At 41.1% G+C, this 18,540-nt stretch overlaps 2 protein-coding genes across 5 annotated transcripts; one reads left to right on the top strand and one right to left on the bottom strand.

Moving 5' to 3' along the window:
* Positions 1-407: 407 nt before the first annotated feature.
* BAG5 (BAG cochaperone 5) lies at positions 408-5,670 on the bottom strand. The gene is made up of 2 exons (XM_039712539.1): positions 5,535-5,670; positions 408-5,148 (listed from the first exon to the last, which is right to left on the bottom strand). Exons 1-2 carry the CDS (start codon positions 5,566-5,568, stop codon positions 3,767-3,769), a joined length of 1,416 nt encoding a protein of 471 aa, XP_039568473.1. The 5' UTR covers positions 5,569-5,670; the 3' UTR covers positions 408-3,766.
* On the top strand, positions 5,590-17,984 carry LOC120503729 (cytochrome c oxidase assembly factor 8). Of its 4 annotated transcripts, none has more exons than XM_039712535.1 (7): positions 5,590-5,916; positions 6,792-6,989; positions 8,227-8,290; positions 10,242-10,332; positions 12,480-12,526; positions 13,674-13,824; positions 17,849-17,984. In XM_039712535.1, the coding sequence occupies exons 1-7, from the start codon at positions 5,623-5,625 to the stop codon at positions 17,967-17,969; spliced, it is 966 nt and encodes a 321-aa protein (XP_039568469.1). In that variant the 5' UTR covers positions 5,590-5,622; the 3' UTR covers positions 17,970-17,984. The 4 variants fall into 4 exon arrangements, with proteins under 4 accessions (XP_039568469.1, XP_039568468.1, XP_039568472.1 ...); XM_039712534.1 differs by lacking the exon at positions 17,849-17,984 and adding an exon at positions 15,830-16,115; XM_039712538.1 differs by lacking the exons at positions 12,480-12,526; positions 17,849-17,984 and having other exon boundaries at positions 13,674-14,428.
* The last annotated feature ends 556 nt before the right edge of the window (positions 17,985-18,540 follow it).

Below are 18,540 nucleotides of genomic sequence, written 5' to 3'. Positions count from 1 at the left end.
GATTAAATCAGCTCACTGGAGTTGGCCAAGCAGCAGAAACTGCACAAAGCTTTCTGGGCAGAAAGAGAATTCCCAGTTTCCATCAGCAGCGAGCCGGTACGGTGGCTCACTGCATCTCCAAAAAGCACAGGGAGCCAGCAGGGCAATCAGGGAACCTGCCTCATGTGCACAGCCCAAAACCAGCTCAGCTGAGCTCCTGCTAAGGGCTCTGGGATCCACACTGACTTTGCAGGAAGAGAATCATGCCATCAGTTTCGCCAGCTCATCTGCTCAGGCAGCATCCTCCAACAGCAAAGTGGCAAGATCTGCACACTGCCACGAGCACTGCTGCAGTCATCAGCCAAGTGCAACCCCGGAGGGTGCAAAGCTGCTGCTGAGGAATGCAGAGAAAACCAACAGGCACCAGATTTAGCAAGTAGGAGTGGTATCCACACAAAGAACTTTATTTTAATCAATACAGCAGTGAAAAAGCAAACTTTTAAAGAAGAAGGGGGAAAAAAAAGAGCTTTATGTCTGTATGTTTAACAAAAACACTTGCTCTAAGACAAAAATAATTTACATTCTCATAACTCACATTCAAAAATAAATAGAGAAAGGCATCAGGGCGTAACATTCAAATGAATACCTAGTAAAAGTGGTAATGTATTTGTATTAATAATCAAGAATTTAACACTGCAATGTTTAATCTTGGATCTGTGAACACAAATGTCAACTCCTACACAGCAATAACTGAAGACAGGTACACCATTAGGAGCACAGACACTGACTTCTGTTAAGTTTAAAAGATAAGAATTGTACTTAACAAAAATCTTCTCCAAAGATTTGGATTTCTGTGATATAGAAATCCAGAAAGATCACAGAAAAACCACTCTCAGTGGCAAACAACAAAAAATAAATACTGAAGTAACTAAAGAAAGCCAGTTTAAAAGGAAATTTGGTTAACAAATAGGAAACACGATGCAGGATTACCTCTCCCCCAAAATATCCACTCGATTATTTTGCTCTAAGGTACATAACGCAGCACACAGAAAAGTTATTCTATTTTAGTATAGTACTAAAATGCAGGCTTTTGCCATTTGGTCCATTTACATTTTGTTGATTATTTTAGCCTGCTGTATTGGAAAGAAAAATTGTGTCCCTCTCAATCTTTGGATATGAAAAACAGAGAAATTACATTCAGCATAAAAGCAAATTTTTGAGAAACCTGTGCATTTCTTTTTTTGGTTTTTTGGGATTTGTTTTGCCTTTTTTTTTTTGTTAAGCACATATATTTTATTACTTTCATTCATGCAAAAACTGTGAATTAAACCCATTCCAGATGAGGATTTTACCACAAAATTTAAACAGTCAATTTATCAGAGTACAGAACAAAGGAAAAAAGCTTAATCCACATAATATCTTGCTACTGGACTCTATTCAGTCAAATTACACTATCCTTACACATTTGCATTCTTAGAGGTGCAGGCATAACATTCCATTCAGGAAAATTAAAAGACACATTTAAAATAGAACAGATCTGATAACTATACTTACTCATTTTTACATAAGAGGCTCAAACGCTTATAAAACTACACGTATCTGCCAGGGAACACAGACACTAAACTGTTTAAACAAACTACAAGTAACCACTGCAGACCTGACAGTAATACTAAAGAAAAATTGTTAATATCATTACAATATCAAATCCTTATCTCTCCTAAAAATGTAAGTGCAAATCACAAGTTGCAATTCAAACATGTAGAGAACTTGAAATGAGTAAAATAATTCAGGTGTATAACACTATTAATATTCTGTGTTAGCCACATAATATTCAAACAGAGATTGGAATTTTAATTAGGGGATTTTTTTTTTTAAATTTTTTTTAAGTGAAGGAGAGTTAAATTCCATGGGGTTGTGTCTCTGAAGGAGCAGGAAGAATCCTCCAACAAACATTCTGTCATTGCCAAATTGTGCCTTAGGCACTGTACTCAATTACGTCGGTTTTGGCAAGTACATTTGCAAAGCAATCACCTGCACAATCACAAACAAAATCTATTCACACTCTGAAGGTATGCAGCCTTCAATCAACATCTCATAGTATGTTATGAACAAACATATTATTCTTGCAGCAATAGGCACAGAAGACCTGCCCGAAGTCCCCCACCTCCACACCAAGTGTGATACTCATTCTCAGGACTCTATAGGGCAACTGTCACCTATTGTATTATGTTAGCTTGACATATACTACAGAAGAATTAGATATATACCTGAAAAATCCAGTTTGCAAAGATTACAAATGTATCAAGCTGCCAGTAAAGAGTTCCTATATCTACATATGACGGTGCAAGTCAGCAGTGTCATAAAGGCACTTGTCTCTCACAGACAGTACTGTCTTCTCTAATCAGTCAAAAATAGATCTTAAAAATATTTATTGTAACATCTGAAACGGTTTTTACTCCTTAAAGTGGTGCAAATCATCGTCTATAGAACACTAATTCCTTAGTTCATCCTGAAAGAGCTGAGTGCAAATTATCCACAACTGAATATATCTTTATATAGATCTATATTCTTTATATATATCTATATATACTCAAATCATTTTAATGCCATGCTCTCAAAAAAATGCCAAAAAACCATGCAATAGTAGAAATGTGATTGGCACTAGCAGCCACAAATAAAAAGGTAGGTGCATACAACAGTAGAGCAAGCTTGTTTACGAAGTTCCAAGTGAAAAACAAGTGAATGAGTTGCAAAGAGAGACGTTTGCCACAAGTCCTTCCAAGACGTGCTCGAAGCCACACCTGACCATGTAGCACACACTTACATCATTTTGGACATCTTTATAGCTGGCTGCCTAATTTTACAAAAATAATTCCAAAATGCACATTTCACTTCGAAGTGAAGTCTGTTTATGTTTTCGCCAAATGTGAAAACCAGATGCAACAGCAGAGTTTAAAAAGACACCTAAGCAGACACTAAATAAAGTTCAGTGCAGTTTTCAAGGGTTTATGGATGGCAGTTTGAAATCCCCAAAATCCCCTTTATCAGTTTGGTATAAACATACAGATTTTCCTCTCCAAGTCTCAGTACCTTAAAGCAATAACTTACAAGAATTTCCACCAACAAAAGACCTGGTTATGCAAATCAAAGGGCTCAGGTATTACAAAAATTGACATAATTTGCCTATGTAAATGCTGATTTGCAGCTGGCATTATAGCTCCATTAACTGAGATATCTAGACAGTATGATGGATGGAATAAATCAAGTACAATCCAAAAGCCAGCAGGCTTTTTGTCTTTAGTACTTTATGTCACGACAGCACACTAACAGTACATCCAGACTGCTGTGAAGTCGCTGGATGGAGCCTCATGCCTGAATACTAATTTTCATGTTCATTCTCCTTAAATAGTTTTGCCAGTATTGTACCATAAGGAAGTTTCTGTGTCTTTGAAAAACCTGCATTTACTGAACACTGCACAAGGCTATTGAAATAAAAACAAGAAAGAAAAAAGAGAAGAAAAAAAAGAAGCTATTTGATCAAGTATTAAGCTATTCCTTCAGAGAATTGCACTTCTTTGCCTATATCAGTGACCAGAATTGCTGATGGTGTACTGACAGTTGCCATGGCAAGTGGGTGACTGCGTGGGATAGCAGACATATAGCCAAGTCAACTGCTTATGCAATTTCCATGATTTCAGCAGGCACAGAATACTTTATTATGTGCTGCCAATGATCTTCATAAAGTGCCAAAGGGAAAAATGTCCTTCTGTGTCAGGCCATGGCTGTTTCAGTATTCCCATTCATCTGTTTTCATGTCCAGATAGTAAAGAATATTCTGTGCAAGCTTTACTGCCTGCTTCCTGGCAGCCTTACACCGCTGGTCACCTTGTGGATCAACAGCATCCAGGGCTAGAAGCTGTTTTGTAAGAAGTTCTTCCAGTCTCATGTAATTTTTATCTGTTCTGTTTCCATCAAATGAAATCACCTCTTTCTGAATTTGAGACAAGTTTCCAAGTATAGTCCAAACTGCTTTATGGGACTGATGTTCAACAGCAGTTTGCTCTGGATACATTTGCCTTTTTTCCAGTGCTTCCTTCAAATCAATATATGTTATAAGAGTCTGAACCTCAATTACTGCTCTTCTCCTGGCCTCTCTAATACAGGGATTTTTTCCTGGACTCACTTCATCTAGGTGGGCAATTAGTCCCTGCAACTCTGCTTTGGATCCCAGATACAAATCAGATTCATTCTCTGCTTTTAGAAGTAAGGAACGAACTTCCTTCATCTTCTTACGGATCTCTTCTATTTTTAGAATAGACTGATTTTTTGCCAAATCATAAGCATGAGTAGAATTTGCTTCTTCATCCAAGTCCAGGTATTTCTGCAATTTATTGATCTCTTCTACTACTTCCTTTCTGTAGTTTCTTATTTCTGTGCGACCGCAGACATCTAAAGCATCCAAATCAGCAATGAAGCCTGTGAGCACACAGGACAGATGCCTGCAGGTATCATTACTACTCACTCCCATTAGAAGGGCAATGAGAGTTCCTCTGGCTTTGTTCACCTCACACATTACAGAGTTAATTTTGGAGACAGAAGGATGAACATCATTAGAGAGTGGCAGGGACAGCTGTTTCTTTGCACCACTCTCTATAATCTCCTGGACAGCACATATCCTTGTCAGAGCGCGGTATCTTGCCTTGCGTAGAGAAACTTTCCCTCCAGTTTTCACCTGGGTAAGCCTCAGCACAATGTCCTGAATTCCTTCTTCAAATTCATCACTTATACAGTTTCCTCCTTCGTAAAAAGGTGTGATCTTGCGTTCCACAAGTGACTGTGCCTCCTTGAATAAAGCCTCTATTTCCAGTCTGCACGGATGGTTTGCATTTTGTTCCAGTTCCTTCAGCAGCCTCTCAGTTTCCTGGGCAGCTCGCTTTCTGGCTTGCTGAATATCCCCCTTCCCTTCGGTGTCTACAGAATCTATCTCAAAAAGCTGCTTTGTAAGGTTTCTTTCCAATTTCTTGTAATCTCGGTCGGTAGACACGCCGCTGAAGACAGCCACTTGCTGTTCAATCTCTTTGACTTCTTTCTGTATTTCATGTAACCGTTTTACGGATGGGTGTTGGTTACCCATATCCATTCCTCTTCCCTGTTCCAGCTGCAGAAGAACTACAAGGAAAACGACAACAAGACTTGCTTAAGTGCTTCGCGAGCACACATTGCAACTTTCACAGACTGAGGCACTTCAGCATTACAGCTATTTTAAGTGTCCTCACCAATACGAATAAACCGCTTGGCTGATATTTCACAACCCTTTTATTTTTTTACACCTTTCTCCCGGTCGGGCCGCAGGGGCGACGCTTTAGCTGCCACACGCCCAGCCCTAGGCTGCTCACCCCCAGCCTTCCGCCCTGCCTTGCCCACCTGAAGCCGCCTCAGAGCAAACAGGGCGCCCGCAGCGCAGGGGAGAACGGGGAGCGAGGGGCGAACAGCGGCCGAACCCGACGGCCCTCGGGCGCCACAGCCGCGGGGCAGCGCTCCGTCCCCGCACATACCTTGCTGCCTCTTAGGACGCGTCGCCCTCTCCATGGCCGCAACCTCCCGCCTCCCCCGCGGCGGGGCCCGGCGCAGCGCGAAGAGGAAATGACACCGGGCCACGGCCGAGGCACCTGCGGGAGGCCCGTCCCCACCGGCCCCGCAGCGGACCCGCGCGGCGCCCGCGACCCGCCGCAGTCACTCACTCACTCACCCGCCGCACAGCGAGGACCCGCTGCCCGGCCCGGNNAGCCCCGGCGCAGCAGCGCCGTAAAGCGCCGGGCCATGGCGGCCGCCCGGGTGCTGCGGGCCGGTGGCTGTTGCCGCCGCCGCCGCCTCTCCTCCGCTTCCTCCTCCGGCAGCGGCCGCGCGGCTGAGCGCGGGGAGCGGCCGGACAGCGTGGTAAACCCGGCGGGGGGCGGCGCAGCTCCTGCGGGGGAGCCCTGAGCGGGGGGTGCTCCGGCTGCCTCCCGGTAACGCCGGCGGGGCGGGGGCGGCCGGCAGCACACCGCGGTCCCCGCGGCCGCCGGTTCTCGATGTGTTTGTCGAGGCCCCCGGTGCTGGTTGTTGGAGGGGCGCTGAGGTCCGGGCTGTTGGTAACGCAGGTGTTCCGAACCCGGCTGGGGCAGGCACACGCCTCTGTGTGGGCACAGGGGTGCGGGAAGAACGCCGGGCTGAGGAAAACTTAGAATCGCAGAATTATAAAATACGCTGAGTTTCAAGGCCCCTACAAGGATCACGGAAATCCAATTCCTGGCCCTGCACAGAGCAGCTCTAAGAATCACACCACGGAGAGAGTTGTCCAAAAGCTCCTTGAGCTTGTCACGCTTGGGGCCGTGACCCCATCCTTGGGGAGTCGTTTCCAGTGACCATCACCTCAGGGTGAAGCGCCTTTAATATCCAGCCTAAACTTCCCCCGACACAGCTCCATGCTGTTCCCTCGGGTACTGTCACTGGTCACCAGAGGGCAGAGATCAGCGCCGCAAAAAACTTGGATACTTGCTGGTTCTCTAGAGTATCAGTGGTAGGAAAATGAAAACAACAACAAAAAAAAAGGTTAAAAAAATACCTCATGATTTATGCCCATGGTAAAAGAGTTAAAGGTATCTTCTCTGTAGTGCATTTGTAAGGAAAAGTGAATTGTAAGTGTAGGCCATTGGTTTTGGTCATGTGCTTTATTTCTGAACTTGCTGTGCTTTCGTGCTTTAAGGTTCTGTGGTATTTGGGAACGTATTCCAAATTGAGAGGTTCTTCAGAATTGTGTCTGTGTTTGGCAGGGCCTGGGTTTCCGCCCCCCCGCGCACTCGCACAGCGACTGGATCGGGCCCCCGGACAAGCACTCCAACCTGCGCCCCGTCATCTTCTACGTGCCCCCCGAGGAGTCGGCGCTGGAGCGGCGGCTGCGGGAGGCGCGCCAGGAGGCCCAGGCCAGCAACCAGCGCTTCTGGGCACGGCACAACCGCGCCTTCCGCCAGGTGAGCGCGGCCTCGCACCCGCTGCTGCTGCTCCACCTGCCTGCCCGGAACCGGGGGGCTCGGCCTCCCTGAGCTTCTGGGCACGGCTTCCCCCAAAACCGGGGGGCTCAGCCTCCCTGTGCTTCTGGGCACGGCTCCCCCAAAACCGGGGGGCTCGGCCTCCCTGAGCTTCTGGGCATGGCTCCCCCCAAAACCAGGGGGCTCAGCCTCCCTGAGCTTCTGGGCACGGCTCCCCCCAAAACCGGGGGGCTTGGCCTCCCTGAGCTTCTGGGCATGGCTGCCCACAAAACCGCGGGGCTCAGCCTCCCTGAGCTGGGAGGAAATGACGGTTTTGTCGTTCATTTATTTAAATGATGCACAAAACTAAAAATCCCACGTGTTTTGTTGCTGCCTGGTGGCATAGAGTATTTGCCTTTTTCCTATCTTGCACTGAAAGGATAAAGGTGTAGCTGCTCTACATGCAGGACCTCTCTGTGATTAGAGCAGCTGTTGAAAATTATTTCATGGCTGGTTTTTCTCTTGTCATAAGTGAGAGAAATTTTGTGTAATTACCAAGACTAAATGAGGGTCAATGATATGTCCCATTTCACTGGCAGTGTATCCCAGCAAGGCTAAAGTGAGTCTGTCTTTCCTGATTTTAGCATCTCCCAACCGATGTGGCATTTTTTGGAAGAACACTAACAATTCAGTAATTCACCATTGTTTTATGATGTTGAACATCATATCCTCTCAAAACTTGCAAAGATCCCAGAAAAAAATTAAGCTTGTTTTTTTTTAATTCAACAGAACTGTTGTTAAGTCTGTAAAACTCACACACAGATGATTATTGTGCTTCCATCTAAATAAATTTAATTTTTTAGGCTGCATGTTTTCCTCTATGCTCAAAATCTCAGTCATACAGTAAAGCACATTTCCATAGTTTGTTTTATAAACTGAAAATTTGACTTCTGTCAAACAACACTGAAGTTTGGCTGTAGCTTTACTCCACAAATCAGTTTTATAAGTATCAGTAGGACACTTGCATTAATTAATTGATGCATGCAGGTAGCAGGATCTAGGTGACCAGTTTAACTAACTCACTGGCCTAAGTAAAGTGTTTAGTTGACACTTCCAAGTATAATGAGTATTGCTAGTTGTTTCAAAGGGTGTTGAACACTGCATTGGTATGTAATTAAAAACAATGGTTAACTTCAAGGACTGACTACATCCCATTCTAATGTGGAAAAACATGTTTTAGGAAAAAGAAGAATTTATTTATTCAAGACTGAAAGCCAAGGGTCTGGAAGTGAGAGATGAATCAGGTTAGTGAGATCTTTGTTAATAGTTTAGGATGCATTCTTAATTCTGCTTAACTTTCAGTTTTGTTAGTTTATGCTCTTTGTGTTCTGTAAATCTTAGGGGTGGGATTTAGAAGTGTTTTCAGGAGTGTGGTAATAAAAGAGGCAAGGAGCTTTCCAGAGATGTGTATGTGGGGGTCAGATCATCTGTTGTACTGTTCTCCCCTTAATTCCTTCCCCTCAGCCAGAGGGAATGTGCTGAAATCCTAGCCCAGTAATATAATAATTGTGTAGCCTGAGGAGGAAAGGACTTTTACTTTCACACCTCCTAAGCCAGTGAGCTGGCTGAGATAAACATGCAGAGCATTTGCCTGCTATGGTTGGGTGGATAAATTCACAGTCTTTGGCTTCAGGTCTGTGGTGTGTCCAATGAATACAATATTTTTCCTTGAGGGAGAGTAAGGCAGCTGCTATCTGCCTGTCTCTGCCTGGGCACAGTTGCTGTAAAATAGTTGTCCCTCTAATTCATTGTGTGAAAATGAAAACAAAATGCCTTCATAATAATAGTGAATTGGGCATTGTAGTATGAGGTTGAACACTTTGTTCACAGAATAATGATCTGCTTCAGTTCAGTGAAGCATCTGCTCTGACGTTCTGTATGTCACAGACCATTATTTTTCTTTTCTGTTTGTATTCTGGTAATCAGTGTGTGCTTGAGAAGTAATTTTAATTAAACTCTATGTTGTTTCAAAACCACTTATTTTATATTGTTGGGTTTTTTTGGGTTTTTTGTTTTGCTTTTATACTCTAGAAGTAAAAGAGAGTGACCACATACTTCCATTAAAAATAAATCTATATCAACTGGATGCCTTTGGTCAGCTCTTCTGTAATACAGCTGTGAATGCTTGTAAAAATAAAAATATACATGAACAGTTGGAAGGAAACTTACTTTCCTATGTAATGAAAGTTTTGCTGAATCCAGTATGAAGAAACAAATTAACTAGAAGTATTAAGCTGGCAGCCTTCAAATGGTTTTGTAGTTAATTTATTCCATAGTATGTTAGTACATTGTGGTATATTAGTTTTTTCAATAATGGCAAATAGAACCAATCGATAATTTGCATTTCTGTGGTCAATCTCAAGAGCCTTCAAATGCATTTTGGAACAGTAACAAGTTGAATATTGCAATTCCATTTCCCTCATCATATCCATGTTCCCCGGGGCATTGAAATTTGACTGTCATTTTAGGGGCATTTTGTGCCAGAGGGTTTGTGTAGGAATTGTCTGGTAGAGTTGAGAATATTTGCTGGTTTTCAAGATTAGACATCTTGTGCTGTAGCCACAGGTATTCCTGGACCTTTTATATTCTGGTTATGGGTGACATATTCAAAACAATCTTTTGTATTTGCTTCTTCTCAGAATAATTGCCTACTAGACTGTTTGGAAGTCTGACATCTCGGAACATAAACTTTTTGCCTGAAGTTACTTGAAATTTATTAACTGTAATAGAAGAAAAAGAATTACATCTGAAAATGCCATGTTGATTGTGGATAGTGTTCTTTTGAGATTTATGGACTTGCTTTAAGGGGGGGAAATTAAGTTATTAAATGCTCTTGTTGGTACTCTTTAGGCTTCAGCCCTGTGAGAAATTATTTTATTCAAAGGATAGATAGTCCTAGACCTATGAACATTTTCATAGGGGCTCACTGGTTCCCTAAATAGTCTAAGAGCTGATTAACTTTATTACTTACACAAGTAATAGGAGTTTAAGAACTATGCCAGCTTCAAGATGATCAGTATTTTTAATCTGCTGTGCTCTCTAGATAAGTTTTAAAAGGTTGAAAGATAAAGGCATAGTAACTTGGTCAGGTCTACACAGAAAGCTTGTAGGAGCAAGGAGTTAGACCTAGCATATGAACCCAGTGTTTTGATCCAAAGAATTGCCTTGACTTTGTTACACCAAACCTATTTTCAGGTCAGAAAGCAACGCTGAGTGCAGAAGAAATGGCTGACTTTTACAAGGACTTTCTAAGTAAAAATTTTAAAAAGCATTTGCAGTATAACAGGTATGTAAAAGATATTTATGTTGACCATTATATTAAAGTGAAAGGTATAAGAGTTTAAAATTTGATTTTTTTATTCTGTAATTGGTAAAACAGCACAAACTCCTGTAATTTTGGAAAAAAAAATAATGCTGTTATTAGCATTTGACAGATCTGCATTATCATTTGAGTTCTGCTGCTGCTTATTGTTGTTTTAGTGGAAAGATAAGTTCAAGTCTGAGATTTAAAGAGACAAGATCAGGCACATTTTATTATCTTAGGGCATGGGTCTTTTCATGCTGCTAATTGAAACTGCTAAATATGCAAATAGACCACTTGAAAGTTCTGTATAACAGATTCTAGCTGACTGTTAAATAAGGACAAGTAAATGTGAATTATTTCAAAGGAAAATAATTTAATGGGAGTAATATTTAATAATTCTGTGTCTGTTATTTTGTAAGTATCTAGTAAAAAAGTGATCAGCTTTTGAGTTTGATGAGGCATAAATTGATCACCTGTCCTGGGTAGAACCTCAGCTACAGCTTGGTAAACCCCCACATCCAACTCTTCAGAGCATCTCCTGCCTTGTTTCAGTGTTAATGTGTGTACAACTCAATAAACTGGATTGGGGATCTGAAAGGGGTGAAAAATGACTTGCAAACACACATACCCCTGCAAGCAGCTGTGCACACTTGAAAAAGGGCTAGAAATGAGAGAGGAATGGGAAAGTGAAGGAAGACAGCACTGAATCCAGGAATGCTGACCACTGAATGTGAAAGCACAACTGCAGTTTCCTCTCTCTACTGGACTGGGAGATTATTGGGCTCAAAAGTGTCAGGTGTGACTGGGTTCCTCATGGTGTCATGCTAGTGAGAGTTCTGCCATCACTGCAACTGATCTGTAACAAATGGTGGCTTAAGTTTCCTTGTATATTGTGCATAAATCATAAAATACTGTCCTGTAAGAACAATTTAACTAACAAATATTTAAATGTACACATCTTATCTTGCCCATGGAGAGGCAGGGGGTGACCTCACCATAATCCAAAGCAACAGAATGAAAAGATGCAAAGTAAGAAATTGTTTTTAGTGAAAGGATTGTCAAAATATTGACTATAATTGATAAGTGACAATGCAAATAGTTCATCTTAGAACTGGTTACCAGTTGCCATTGTTGCAGTGACCTTAGGATAGCATCCCATCTTCAGGGGAAGATAATTCAGTCTTTGTGCTTAAACATGACCTTCCTTGCTGCTGACTTGTAAAATCAGGTTGTGTTGGCTGCGTTGTTGTAGTTTCAAAGCGGAACTGCACAGTCCTGAAAACAGCAGAGCTTTTTACAGGCAGTCTGATTTTGAGGGGTCATATTTATAAAAATCTGTTTATGCATTTAGCTGTGTGTTCTTTTGCAGTATTGCCAGCTGGCCTGAAAACTGGCAGCTGAAGTGTTGCAACTTCTAAAATGTAGTTAAAATTGAAGCAATGACTGTGCATAGATGCTTTAAATATTTGGTTCAGGGTACTTAGAATGGAAATACAATTTAGTTTTGGAAAAAAATTGTAGAAGGATATAGGAAATTAAATGTGAAAGGGAAAAAGAAACATTTTCACTGTTAGCATGATACTTTTATTGAACATGACAATTGAAGGGGTAGCTCAGTGCTGCCTGTCAGTGTGAATTTGGCTGCTGTCCTCACTGAGGGGTTGGTATCTCAGGCTTATGTTAGATCTGTGCATGCAAGGTTTGCCCCCGACATCTCAGGAGAAGACCTAAATCCCAGTGTTCTAGTCTAGAATTCTATGTATCCTATTGCTTCTTGTGAGCATTTTACAACATGGGAGTGAGATCCTTATTAGAAACTAGAAAAAATTTTGATACTATTTTAATTTGTAACAGGGGCAAAGAACTTGAAGCAAGTTTGCAGAGGTTAGAAAGGGCTGATGCAGACTATACTGTGAATAATTTTAATTGGTTCCAGAAGTCATGCATGATTCATAAAAATTAAATTAGTTAAAGATATAAAGACTAACTTTGACAATATTAAAGGCATTATCTTTAAAAGATACTGCAGTAGAAGGGTGATGTTGGGTTATACAATTAGCCTTTGAAGTGTGATTTGATTTTATTTTTGCCACCCTTGTATGAGACCAACTCTGCCCTTTTTAACACAGGCATCTTCATCCCCACACAAACAAATCTTACCTGAAGCACAGCACTGGTGGGTAGTCCACATAGCTTGGTGATCTGCTTTACTTCTGAAACATGAGACATGGTTTTAACTATTTTATCTCACCTGATTTCAAATGCAGTTGCAACCCTGTAATCCATGTGTAATCTGTTCCTGAATGTGGATATACACATAGACTTTTTCATAGGTTTTTTAACTCTTATTAGGCTGGAAAAGGGTTGCCACGAAGAACAGAAAATGCAGGTCATCAATGAAATAGCATTTGTCAATGCCAAAGGATATTTTAATATAATTGTGTATGTTTTTCCTGTTCTTGCTCTGTGTGCTGATGATTTTCTTGGCTTTGGAATCCTAGAGATTGGTATAAACGTAACTTTAGGATCACATTCCTCATGGGACAAGTAGCACTGGTGAGAGCTCTGAGGTGGCTTCGTGGGAGAAAGAAAAATGTAGAACAATAATCACAGCTCCATGAAGAATGCAACACTGTATGCTATAAACTTGTAGTTTTTAGTAATGTTCAAAATCTGAATGATTGATGCAATAATTACTTTAATTTGTTTGTTAAACTATGTAAATAAAAGTCAACACTGGTCTTAATTTATAATCACTATGTAGATTTTCTTTACCCTTTATTCCAAGAATATCTAAAATGTTTCTGCACTGAAACACAACAAAGAAAACTTTTAAAAGCTGTTCCTTGTTCATGTCAGATGGAATGAGTAATGAGTGTCCTGTTTTTACTATAGAGTTAGGGCTGCTAAATAATATGAGATTCAGTGTGCTGCACCTGAACGCTGGTCTCAGAATGATGTCTCCACCAGCTATATTGGTACATAAAGACAATAATTCCTCATTTTGCAGCAGTTGCCTGTCTGGGGCAGTAGCTATCCATAAGTAATACAATATAGGTGAAGGAACAAGTTTGATTTGAGAGTATGTATACAATCAGTTTAGAATAATCCTCTCTTCAGTGTGATTATCTGCTATTTTTGATAAATATGTAAGTTATTATTTTGTATAAACCGCTAATACAACAGCATCTTCTTAGATTTTCTTTTTTTTAATTAAGACGAATGCACCTCCCTTGGACAAGAACTCCTCTGATCCATATTTGGTAAATGTTTTAGTTGCTGAGCAATTAACAAATGTGCTGCCTGTCATTTAATCTTGGTAGAAGACAAAACTGGGAGCTCCTGTATGAAGAATGACATTACTACAAGCATGCACTGCTTTCTCCTGGTTCTTCCAAAAAAATGTGCTCTTCTCACCAGCTTCACCAAAGCACTGAAAATAACTTGCCTGAGGGTTGATTTTGTGGCCTCCAGGTAGGTAACAGCAATTGGAAGGAGCTTGGTTCAAGTGAAGTCTAAAATGCTATGCCATTTTTAAATTAAACGAAGTCTCATTCCTCACTATCTTCTCTCTGTCCATTTATACAGTTAAATTACTTTTTTTATCCAGTACCTACTAAGAGGATTCTGTTAAAAAGAATGTATGCTGTCAGAGGAAGTGTTTTCCTAAAGCTGTGCTGTAGGGAAGGTTCTGCTTTTGGAAGCATCATCTCAGTAGCCATTGACCTATTTTTTGTATCTAAACATGACATGGTTTATTCATAGCCTTTTTCAACTGGAGCAAAAAGAGCTTTGTCCACATCAGCTATAATAATTAGTCTGCAAAATGAAATAAATGTTACCAATACAGTAGCAGATCAGTGTTTCATACAACTGTGGTATTACCAGGCTAAAGTGCCCACTGAATTGTGATTTTACATGTTATTAGTAAATGAAAACAGTCATTAATGGTGTTTGCTGACATAATAGCCAACACTTTGAAAATATTTGTGAATATTACACTGCATCAGTACTGTAAAGGGTATATATTAAAAATTTACAAAATGCCATGTTTAGGAAAATAAATTTTTGAAATAGATTACTGTGGATATGTCAAAATTCTTCAGGGCTTTACAGTAAATCATATCTTACAGTATGTAAGCTTTGACCACAATGTGAATGCACACTTTAATAGGTAATTCTGATGTAAAACAATAATTGGATAATACAAGAAAATATCCCAGAAAGGGAGAGACCAGAGCCCCAGTGGACTGGTGGTTAATGGCCATGTGTTCTGACAGCCTGTGTATAACATCCCTGAGGTAGTTTCACATATGCTTTAAATGGGTAGAGGTCAATCAAAAGCATTTTCATTTTCTGAGCTGCTCACTTCCATTAACACAGACGTTTTTGTGTCTGTGTGCTGAACCAGATCAGGATATTGATTCGCTACTCAAACTAATCCAAGGAAAAAACTGTTCGATGTCAGATGAGTTAATGTGCCTCATCATGCAGATATGTATTATTTGGCATGGGGGAGCTGTGGGAATTCAAATGGAGGGTTTCGATTGTGCTTCTGTAAATTCACAGTTAAAGCTGTTTTCTGAACATGTAATTTTAGTATTCATGCCCCAAAAACAATATCAGCATACACTGGACCGTGCTGGGATTAAGCTGTGAGCTGCTTTGTCTTCTAAAGACCTCCAGGGACAGTGACTCAACCACTTCCCTGAGCAGCCTGTTCGGCTGCCTGACAACCCTTCTGGTGAAGAAATTTTTCCTAATATCTCAACTTCCCCTGGCACAACTTGCAGCCATTTCCTCTCCTGTTGCTTGTGACTTGGGAGAGCGACTCTCACCTCTCCAGAAGCCCCTCTGGGGTAGCTGCAGAGAGCAGTAACACTCCACAGTACCCTCCCTGTCCTTCCTGAATGGAGGGCCCAGAACTGGACACACCAGTGGAGCTGTGGCCTCACCAGTATTGAGTACAGGGGAAGGTCACTGACCCAGCTGACCACACTGCTGCTGACACAGGCCAGGCTGCCACTGGCCTTGGGCACACTTGCCTCATGGTCAGACACTACTGAGGGGACTTCTGCTTGTCCTTGTTGACCCTCACACCATTGGCCTTGGCCCATCCATCCAGCCTGTTCAGGGCGCTCCTGCCCTCCAGCAGATCACACTCCTGCCCAGCTTGGTGTCTTCTGCAGACTGAGGGTGTCCTTGATCCCCTCATCCTGGTCATTGATAAAGATAGTAAACAGAACTGCCCCAACACTGCTCCCTAGGGAACACTGTTTGGGACTGGGTGCTAAATGGATGCAGCACCATCCACCAGCACTCTGGGCTCAGCCATCCAGACAGTTTTTAACAGTGAAGAGTGCACCCATCCAAGCCATGAGCAGCCAGTTTCTGCAGGAGAATAGTGTGGAAAACACTGGAAAAGCTTTACTGAGTCTAGAAGGCAACATCCACAGCCTTCCCCTCGTCCTCTCTGCAGGTTGTCTTGTCACAGAAGGACATTGGGTCAGTCAAGCAGGACCTTCCATGTGATCATTCTCAGGCACTTCTGGAGTTTCCAGCTCATCAATATCCCTCGTGTCACTGCTGCCACATGGAAATCCATCCCCAGTCTCCATGAGACAACAGATGAAAGGAGCTCCCCAGCACACCCTCCCTCAGACACTGGCGTGTTGCCCCCAGGCTATCTCCAGACCTGGTTTTATCCTTTTCCCCCTTCAAATTCATTAGGAGTCTGTGTGGAGTGCTGAGTCCCTTCATCTAAAACCTATTGAGGGAGTGAGGTATTTATCTATTAGATAAGTGTTGAGGTCTGATTTAAATAGATTTAAAATATCTAATAGAACCACTGTGAAAATATGTTATTAAAATTAATCTGTCTGAAATGTTGAATCTCATTACTAAAAACCACATACATTTACTGAGATAATTACATTTTCTGAACAGCCAAAAGCTGTATCATTTTCACCAGTGTTGCATTACTTTTGTTGGGTTTTATCCTTGACTCAGAACAATTGCAATAACACCAGCTGCTTTTAGATATTATTGATCATAAAACCTTTATACATCAAAGGAAAGCTAAGGAGATGCCAAAGACTGCTAAAAATAAAATTTTTATATATACAAAAGCCTGCTACAGTAACTGAAGCTAGTGAAATAGATCAAAGAGTGACTTTTCTGTGCACATTTTCTGAATATAGGAAAAATACAGGGGAGTGTTCTTATCATTTAAGTATTTAGCTAATCCTGTCAGAAGGAAGAGCAGTAGTTCATATTCAGTAGTGTCAGCATATGCCTTTTTAGTCTCTCTCATGTGCTCAGTAAGTCCACAATAAAGGAACAGTATTTTGGTAATATTCAAAAAGCTTTAGTTTGTATTGACTTGAGGTGGTTTTGTTTTGATAGCCTGTGTGGTGTTTTGCTCTTCACTGAAATTCTCTATTGAACCATTAATATTGATAGAATATGAGAGGAGAAAGAGGAAGGGTCAAATGGGAATTAAGCTTCAGACTGACTAAAGGCTGGGTTAAAGTGATTGCAGCATCTTTACATATGATTAATAAAGACTTGTACTTAAAAAAGAAGAGCTTTTCTCAATTTCATGATATTTAAAAGCAATGATAGCAGCTATGGAGGAGACAGCTTCTGTGTTTAACTGAACATTCTTAGGCATACTATTAAAATCTAGTTCAAACCTCGACTTGCTGTTTAGAAATTGACCCTTCCTGGCCCCATTTCAAGTGGACTGTCCTGCTTGCAATTTTTAGCTTCCACTGTCACTAAGCAAGATTGGTACCCTACAGGGTAATGAGATTTAACCAAACAAGAACTTAATTTACATCCTGTGCAGAGCCCACGGGCCAATCTTTTGCATAAAGACCTGAAGATTGAAATGTTTTCATGAAAGGATAATATATGCCTGGAACTGTAATATGCACGAATAACATTTTCATACTAAAAATTATATCCACTGATCACTGTAAACTGATTCACAGAATAATAAACCCATAATTGAATATTCAAGTTCATTTCTCAAAAAAAATTAGTAAGGGAAACAAAGCTCATTTTATTTCTTAACAGTTTATGTCTTCAGAAGAGTTTATAAGTGCATGGAATGTAATCATCTTGAAGCACGTACTCATTAGTATTCACAATTATATAAATCACTTCTTTGTGCCTTGGCTTTGCATTCATTAATGGATTAAGATTTACCCAAGTATTGTGAGATTTACTTGACTGATACATTCAAACAGCAGATGCTGTGGAAGTGCATGAGTAGTACATTGGGCTAGAAATAGTAAAGGCAAAAAAATACATAATCCCTTTTCAAGTCTGATCTTACTCAGTAGAAGTATTACTATGTAGTGACTTATCTACAGTCAAAATCAGTTTTAGAAGCCTTGTAAATGCTCTGAAGACATGGTCCATTTCACACTTGTGTTTGTGGCTTGTGGTTCAAACCAAATACCCACTCAATTGAGTTTCTTATATTTTGCAGGGAAAGGCACAGTGATTTTGCTGCTGGTGATTTCAGGTTCTCATCCTTGGGGTGGTCCCAGGTGTGTTGTGACTACTTGAGACAGCAGGAGGCAGCAAAAATGTCTGTGTGGATCTCCTGAGGCTGCCAGGAGGCAATGAGCACCGGCCTGAGCCAGAGCAGCCCTGAAGCTGCTGTGATGGACCATGTGTGGCATGAGTTTCCAGCAGCCCCCTGCCAGCCAAGGCTTTCTGGCATTCAGCAGTGCTCTGCTCACACCGCTGCCTCCACTGATATGATTCAGCTGCAGACTTGGCTGTGATACTTCCATCAGCTGAGCCAAAACACATTAGCAGGCAAAGCACAAGTTTCAGAATCATAAGAAATTCAGGTCACTATTCATATCTCATTGTAAAAGAACTTCCTGTTGACAAATTATAAGAAATCCTTGCCATGGAAAAATTCTCATATGATGATCGGGGTTTAGCATACATTGGCTGTTTTTAAAGTGTTCCAGAAAAGCTACAGACTTGAATTCCTGGAATGACTCAAATAATTAAAAGTCTAAGTTCTTGGGAGAGAGGAGAGGGGGTATATGTTGTTTTGCAAAACAGACTTTGTAGTTAAGGCTATTTAAGAAGACAAAATCCATGAATTTCAAATTTCCAAAGAGACTGCCTTGATTGCTTTCCAAGTGATTGCATTATCCTGGA

The sequence above is a fragment of the Passer montanus genome, unplaced genomic scaffold, assembly GCF_014805655.1.
Source record: "Passer montanus isolate IOZ18808 unplaced genomic scaffold, ASM1480565v1 scaffold27, whole genome shotgun sequence".
NCBI lineage: Eukaryota > Metazoa > Chordata > Aves > Passeriformes > Passeridae > Passer > Passer montanus.
This window is presented reverse-complemented; position numbering and strand designations above follow the sequence as displayed.